The sequence below is a fragment of the Podospora pseudopauciseta genome, chromosome 6, assembly GCF_035222475.1.
Source record: "Podospora pseudopauciseta strain CBS 411.78 chromosome 6, whole genome shotgun sequence".
NCBI classification, from domain to species: domain Eukaryota; kingdom Fungi; phylum Ascomycota; class Sordariomycetes; order Sordariales; family Podosporaceae; genus Podospora; species Podospora pseudopauciseta.
In genome coordinates this window covers 3,717,771-3,725,300 of record NC_085895.1, presented here as the reverse complement: position 1 = coordinate 3,725,300, position 7,530 = coordinate 3,717,771, and the positions used below count along the sequence as shown (strand labels likewise).

The 7,530-nt window shown below is 56.1% G+C and overlaps 2 protein-coding genes across 2 annotated transcripts; one reads left to right on the top strand and one right to left on the bottom strand.

Annotated features, from left to right (window-relative positions):
- Window positions 1-2,114, top strand: PGI1 (glucose-6-phosphate isomerase). The gene is made up of 2 exons (XM_062914737.1): window positions 1-698; window positions 777-2,114. The coding sequence occupies exons 1-2, from the start codon at window positions 181-183 to the stop codon at window positions 1,939-1,941; spliced, it is 1,683 nt and encodes a 560-aa protein (XP_062763489.1). The 5' UTR covers window positions 1-180; the 3' UTR covers window positions 1,942-2,114.
- A 900-nt stretch (window positions 2,115-3,014) lies between these two features.
- On the bottom strand, window positions 3,015-7,022 carry DEF1 (RNAPII degradation factor). The gene is made up of 3 exons (XM_062914736.1): window positions 6,338-7,022; window positions 4,950-6,275; window positions 3,015-4,886 (listed from the first exon to the last, which is right to left on the bottom strand). The coding sequence occupies exons 1-3, from the start codon at window positions 6,654-6,656 to the stop codon at window positions 3,586-3,588; spliced, it is 2,946 nt and encodes a 981-aa protein (XP_062763488.1). The 5' UTR covers window positions 6,657-7,022; the 3' UTR covers window positions 3,015-3,585.
- Window positions 7,023-7,530: the final 508 nt, after the last annotated feature.

Sequence of the window (7,530 nt, the reverse complement as noted above, 5' to 3'; positions counted from 1 at the left end):
ACCCCACCTTGATGCGCCTGTGCCTGGCCCAAGAGCTTGACACTTCCCACTACCTATCCTCGAAGCTTGCCCATTAATACTTGACTACTACATAGTTTCGTTCCTGTTCGCCATTCTCTTTCCTGTAACAACTACCCACGAATACCGAATAACCCCCGTCCTCCTATAATTTGTACCAAGATGGCGCCCGCTTCCTCCCTCTCGGCCTGGTCTGACCTCCACTCCCACCACGAAAGTGTTGGGAAGAACATCGTCCTCAAGGACGCCTTCAAGAACGATCCCAAGAGATTCGACAAGTTCACCCGCAAGATCACCCTCCCCGCCGACATCTCGAGCGGAAGCAATGGCACCGACATCATCTTCGACTTCAGCAAGAACCTCATCACAGAGGAGACCCTTGACAAGCTTGTGAAGCTCGCCGAGGAGGCTGGCGTCGAGAAGAAGCGCGATGCCATGTTCGCTGGCGGGAAGATCAACTTCACCGAGGGCCGTGCCGTCTACCACGCTGCCCTGCGCAACGTCAGCAACCAGACCATGAAGGTGGATGGTGTCGACGTCATGAACACCAAGGGTGGTGTCAACGATGTTCTCGAGCACATGCGCGTCTTCTCCGAGCAAGTCCGCAGCGGCGAGTGGAAGGGTTACACCGGCAAGAAGCTCACAACCATCATCAATGTTGGTATTGGCGGTTCCGATCTGTAAGAATGACCCCTTTTTCATCCGGTCTACAAGGTCAGGGGTTCCCAGCCCCGAACTTGACTAACGCTGGATGACAGCGGCCCGGTGATGGTTACTGAGGCGCTCAAGCACTATGGCGCCAAGGACATGACCCTTCACTTTGTGTCCAACATCGACGGCACCCACATCGCCGAGGCTCTTGCCAACTCCGACCCCGAAACGACCCTCTTCCTCATCGCTTCCAAGACCTTCACAACCGCCGAGACCACAACAAATGCCAACACGGCCAAGTCATGGTTCCTTGAGAAGACCGGCGGCAAGGGTGATATCGCCAAGCACTTCGTTGCTCTCTCCACCAACGAGTCCGAGGTGACCAAGTTCGGTATTGATGCCGCCAACATGTTCGGCTTCGAGAGCTGGGTCGGTGGCCGCTACTCTGTCTGGAGCGCCATTGGTCTCAGTGTTGCCCTCTACGTCGGCTTCGACAACTTCCACAAGTTCCTGGCTGGTGCCCATGCCATGGACCAGCACTTCCAGCAGGCTCCCCTCAGGGAGAACATCCCGGCCATTGGTGGTCTCCTGAGCGTGTGGTACTCCAACTTCTACGGCGCCCAAACCCACCTCGTCGCCCCCTTTGATCAGTACCTCCACCGCTTCCCCGCCTACCTCCAGCAGCTCTCGATGGAGTCCAACGGCAAGACCATCACCTCTGACGGCTCCCCGGCCAAGTACACCACCGGCCCTATCCTCTTTGGCGAGCCCTGCACCAACGCCCAGCACTCCTTCTTCCAGCTCGTCCACCAGGGTACTAAGCTTATCCCCTCGGACTTCATCCTCGCGGCCAAGTCTCACAACCCCGTGTCGGACAACCTGCACCAAAAGATGCTCGCGTCCAACTACCTCGCCCAGGCTGAGGCTCTCATGGTGGGCAAGACGGCTGAGGAGGTCAGAGCCGAGGGCAATGTACCCGAGGAGCTGGTGCCTCACAAGGTGTTTATGGGTAACCGCCCTACCACGAGCATCCTTGTTGGTGGTGCCATTGGCCCTGCTGAGTTGGGTGCCTTGATTGTTTACTACGAGCACCTCACTTTTACTGAGGGTGCCGTGTGGGATATCAACTCTTTTGACCAGTGGGGTGTGGAGCTGGGTAAGGTGTTGGCGAAGAAGATTTTGAAGGAGATTGATGAGGAAGGGGCTGGGTCAGGGCATGATTCCAGCACTGGGGGGCTGTTGGGGGCTTTTAAGGCTTATGGTGGGTTTTGACTTGAGGAGAGGGTGAAGGGGAGGTTGTAAAATGGGGTTGATTGGGAGGGAAGACTTTTGGTATTGGGTGAATGGATGGTTGGCGATTGGGCCTGGGATTGACTATAGATGCAACAACCAGAAGGTAGTCTTGTTTTGGTAGGGATAAATGACATGATTATGATGATGCAGATCATAAAATAAATTCTGGGTTGTTCCATGTTTTGATGTGACTGTCAGGGACAGGCGCGGGATAGGATGGGGGAGGGATATCGTGGCGAGGCTGAGACGGATGGCCGGCCTTAGCTAGCCTTATGAGGCGAGGGGGACAAGGCTGTCCCTGATCGGGTTCTAACAAGATCCGGGGTACACATACATGGACTTGATGGCCTCTTTTCATTTGGCGCGAGTGTCTATCCTATTTTCGTTGCTCTGAATATGGCGTTGCGAGGGATACGTCATCTTCGTCTTATGACATGTAACATGTAACACTAGCAAGAACATTCGGCCTTTATGAGAATTTTCCTGTGGCTGGTGCCACCAAACTGACAAAGGGGTGTCCTATCCTGTCTGCTGGGAACGTGGCTTTGAACCGTGGATTCATGACATCACATGTACTAACTGGCCAGAAAGGGAAAAAAAGGAAAAAAAGGTACCTTAGGTAGAGTTGAGAGGATTTTCTTGTTGGTTGACGTTGTCTGACGAGTGTGACCGTTGAGATACAGCCGTGTTGCTGTGCATATCCATGTGGAAAGGCCTCGGTGGGCACCTAGTCCGGCGTGAGAAAAAAAGCGTTGCTCAAAAGCATCAAAGAGGTAGTCGTCAGGACTTGTGGCCTTTTGTTCCCTTCCTACCTATCTGTTATACCTGTCAGGGAAACAGACAACATTCACAGTCCCAGGACAAACATCAAAACATGCCAAACTCGAGGCCGTCCGTCAAGCACACACAAAGCATCAGCAGTACACACGCACAGACAAACAGCAAGCATGGCAACAATAATCAATTTTTGATGACCCCCCTTTCCACCCACCACCACCCACCCCCAAAAAGCAAAAGCGCCCAAATGCACTCATTACCTGCCCGCCCGCCCAGTCTCATGCCCTTTGGTTTTCTTGTCATTTCATCTCATGTCATATGAAGAGAAGAGTAAGAGAGAAAATCCCATACCACCACCACTACTACAACACCAATAACAATAACAACAACAACAACAACAACGATAATCAGAGGTAAGAAAACATTGGCAAAGAAAAAAAAAAGAATACCGCAAGGCCCTCGACATGAGATACATAAAAAGGCAAACTCATCGTCAATTTCGCCTACGAGACTTTTTTTTAGAGAAAAATGTGGATGTGTGCTTTTTGCTTCGAGTGCTCCCCCCCTCTTTCCCTTCAGCGGAAAGAATGCAGAGAAAAAAAAAACACAAAAGGCCATGAATATTTCCGCAGTTTAACCCCCTCCCCCCTGGGAGCCCCGGCATAAAAACATCAATATTCCCTCTTTTTTTTGCGTTGCCAACCCCCCCACCCGGTTCCCGTTGAATATCTCAAACGCCCCGACGACAGCAACAAAGACAGTAATAACACATGGGACACCATGAAAAAAGGGTCATCATCTCATCCTCTGCTAACTCAGATAACGCTTCTCCCTCTACCCTCCAATTTAGTGGTGGTAGTTGTTACCCCAACCACGGGGCTGAGAGTTTCCGCCGTAGTAACCGCCGCCGAAGCCCTGGTTACCATAGCCGTACGAGCTCTGCTGGCTCTGTCCGCCAGTCGCGCTCATGCCGTAGCCACCAGCGGCCGTGTGGCTGCCGTGGAGGCCAGCATGGCCCTGCTGCATGTGACCGGGATAGCCGTATTGACCCATACCGCCCAGGTTGGTCTGCTGGGCAGATTGCGGGGGAGGAAGCCCAGACTGAGATGGGCCGTTGTTCGCCGCGGAGCCGGGTCGGGCAGCGACGCCGAGAGAGGGGCTGGGTCCGGCAGCGCCCTTGGCATCTCCGAAGGACTTAATGTCGTCGACAGCAGAGGGGACAGCGCCGGGCTGAGTGCCGGGAGCGTTGAACGACGCAGCCTGGGACTGGTAGCCAGAAGCACCGCGGCTGAAGGCATCATGCATGCCACCAAATCCGGATTGCTGCTGAGCCGACTGAGATCCCGCACGACCGTAATCGCCAAGACCAGCACCAGCGCCCGCAGCAGCGCCACCGGTCTCCCGGTGAAGAGCAGACTGGCCAAAGCCAGCGCTAGGGTTGGAGTAGCCATAAGGTCCCTGCGACGCAACACCGTATTGGTTGGGCTGATATCCCACATTGCCCTTGCCGTAGGGAGCATAGCCGCCCTGACCGTACTGTCCATATCCGCCCATGTACCCACCATAGTAAGGGCTGTTGGAGTAAGGGTGGTAGGGATATTGATCGGGCTGAGGCTGCTGACCATGTTGAGTCTGGCTAGTCTGGCCGGCCTGGGGAAGAGCCGACGACGCCGACGTAGCAGGAGCCGTAGTGGTTGGTGTTTCCGCAGAGGGAGCGGAGCCAGAACCGAAGCGGGATTGGCCGTGTTGGGCACCGCTCTGGGGGTACTGGCTGATGTTATCAGTCTGGGTGGTGCCATATCCACCGAAACGCTGGGCTTGCGAAGAGGGGCCGTCCTGAGAGCCCTGCTGTTGGTTGTAGTTATAGCCACCATAGAAACCTCTTTGGTCGCCAGATGTGTAGTAAGAAGGATAATCATTGGGAGCAGAGCTAAACGCTTGCTGCTGGTTCTGGGTTGGGGCAGCAGGCTGCGTCTGCCCTTGGAAGCCGCCCTCGAACTGCGATTGAGTGGAGGCAGCGGCGGGCTGCTGCTGACCGAACGAATCGAAAGGCTTCGAGGGAGGGAAGGAGCTGTGCTCTTGAGCGGCAGTCTGCTGGCCAAAGCGACCATACTGCTGCTGGTTGTGTTGCGCAGCCGGCTGGGGAGCTGTGTTGTTTATGTCGGTTAGAAACATGTTCCTCGTCTGCGATGCAAGTGAGATGGGCATACCTGGGGCGGCAACTGGGGTGATGGCAGGGACCGCGGCAGGAGCAGCGGCTAGATTTGTGTCAGCAAGTAACCAAGACAAGACAGCAGGGGAAGTCTGAGAAGCCATACCAGCAGGACCTGTTGGAACCTGGGAAACAGGCTTCTGGGTAGGGGTAGGGAAGCTCTCTGGAGCCGCGGGGGCTTGAACAGGGGGAAGCGAAGCTCTGGGTTGGGCAACAGGAGAATCCTGGGGGGGCTGGGGACGGGTCTCGGGCTCTTCACGATCGCCATCAATGTCGTCCTCAATGCCACCATTCAGGCTGAAAGCACCAAACTGGACAGTAGTACGTTCGACCTCAGCACGGTTGCCGGGCATGCGAACGGCCTCGAGCTGATCCAGAACACGACGGGGGAAAGCTGGGGTGCGAGTTGTCGCCTTGGTCGCAGTCGCGGCGAAGCCACTGCTGGGAGTGCGCTCGGCCTGGTGCTGTTGCTGGGAAGCAGACAAGGGAGTTGCTGTAGCGCTGCCAGCGGCTCTGGGATCCCAAGAGTCGGCAGCTTCACTTCTCGCGGTCTCGGTCGCTGGGGGCTCGGTTGTGCCAGGGACCTTGTCGAGGTTCTCATCCGTAAGCGCGTCCTTGGAAGGTGACAAGGCAACTTCGGGAATGGCAACAGCGGGTACGACGGGAACAACAGGAATGACTGGCTCAATGACAGGAACAACAACAGCGGGCTGCTCCTCCTGGACAGGTTCGGGAACTGGCTCTTCCTTCTCTTCGACTGGCGCAGCAATCTCGGGCTCGGGTACGACCTCGGGCTCGGCGGGAGCGGGGGGAAGTGGCTCAATGACGGGGGTAGGTTCGGCGGGAGGGGGAGCAGGTACTTCCTTGGGCTTAGGGGCAGGCTTAGGAGTGGTCGACTGTCTCAACATGCTGGCCCATGTCTTTGGGGCATCGGTAGAGGGCTTTGCGGGGGCAGCGGCAGGGGTAGGTTCAACGGCGGCGGGAGCAGGAGCAGATTCGGCGGGGGTGGACTCGGTCCATTCATTAGATTCGGCAGTCGGGGCAGAGGTATCCCATTCGTTAGATTCCTCAGTTGGGACAGAGAGAGGCTGGTTCTCCTTGACACGGGGACCGTTGGTCGAAGCTTGGATCGATTTTCCGCGACCGCCTCCACGACCGCCGCGCTCGGTCACTCTGCCACGACCACGGCCACCTTCGACACGGCCACCTCTTGCGTTCCGTAGGCCGCCGGCAGCGCCAGAATCGGCAGTCGTTGTGGTGAATGTGTCATTCTTAGCCTTGGTCTTCACGGGCTTCGAGACCTCGTTCCACTTGGAGAAAGTGCCTAGCGAAATCAGAACAGCGTTAGCAAGGGGAAAGGCATCAGCAGAACCATTGTCAGCTTACCGTCCAGAATCTTGAAGGCAGCCTCATCCGGGTCGCCGTCCGTCTCGCGGAGAGCGTAGAGGATATCAGCATCGGTCCAGTCGGACACGATGTTCTTGATGTTGACAATGTGCTGGCCGTAGAGCTTGCGGAGTTCGCTAATCTCGCCCTCGTCCTCCAGGGCTGGCGAAGAAGATTCTGTGTCGTGTTGCGTGGTGCCATTAGTACCAGCAGAACGGGCAGCGGTGCGACCTCCTCCCCGAGTTGAGAAGCCGCCGCGACCGCCGCGGGCGGAGCCCCTGCCGCGCGGGGCAGATGGCCTGCTCTGTACCTCAGACATTGCTGAGAGTGTGAATGTGGTGTGGTGGTTGGAAGAGATTTGGCGACGGGTCGCGTCACCAGCGGCAGCCCGGTTCAAATCACTGAGAAAGAGTGGTTTTGACTGTGCGAGGGACAAGACGTCGGGGCAAAATGGGGGGTCGAGTCGACGATAGTCAGGTCGTTGGTCAAAAAGCGGTCGGGGGTTGGGGGAGAGTCGAATCGAATCGAGATGCGATCCGGGAAGATGAGATCGAGCCGATGTTGTCGGTAGGAAGTGGCAGGAGAGCCAAGTGCGGATTGTCGAAGGGAAGCGAGGCAAAGACAGACACACACACCCTGGGCCAGATTTTGTCGATTCAGAATTGGTCCGCTCACAAAGTGCACCTGCGAAAGCAGTGACCACCCACACCCAGCAACAGAGCCAGCCAGCAGCCAGCAGCCAGCAGCCAGCAGCCAGCACCTAAAAACCCACCATTCACCGCGTCCCAATGCAACCAAGCAGCCCCCAACTTCAGGGCATCAAACACGCCAGGGCAGCCTCGAAGTCATTGTTTCACTTTGTAGATATGGATGGTCCAAGATACATTTCTCATTTTTCCTTCCCTCTAGATTTGATTCCTTTTCCCGGATCCTGTTTACAGCTCCTTTCCATTGTACGTATCCCTCTGGACTTTGCACAGGGCATCCCCTCCCCCGCCATACCTTTCCCAAGGTAAGGTACCTGGTCAGGTACCTCTCTTAACCAACCCAAGTCTAGGCATAGACACAACAACGCATCCGTCACGAGGAATTCCTTGGGATTGGTGCCCTTTGCTGCAACTGGAGACAACTGGAGACAACTGGGGGACCCCACCGCTTTGCTCACCACAATGATTCAGAGCTGAGTGGGAGAT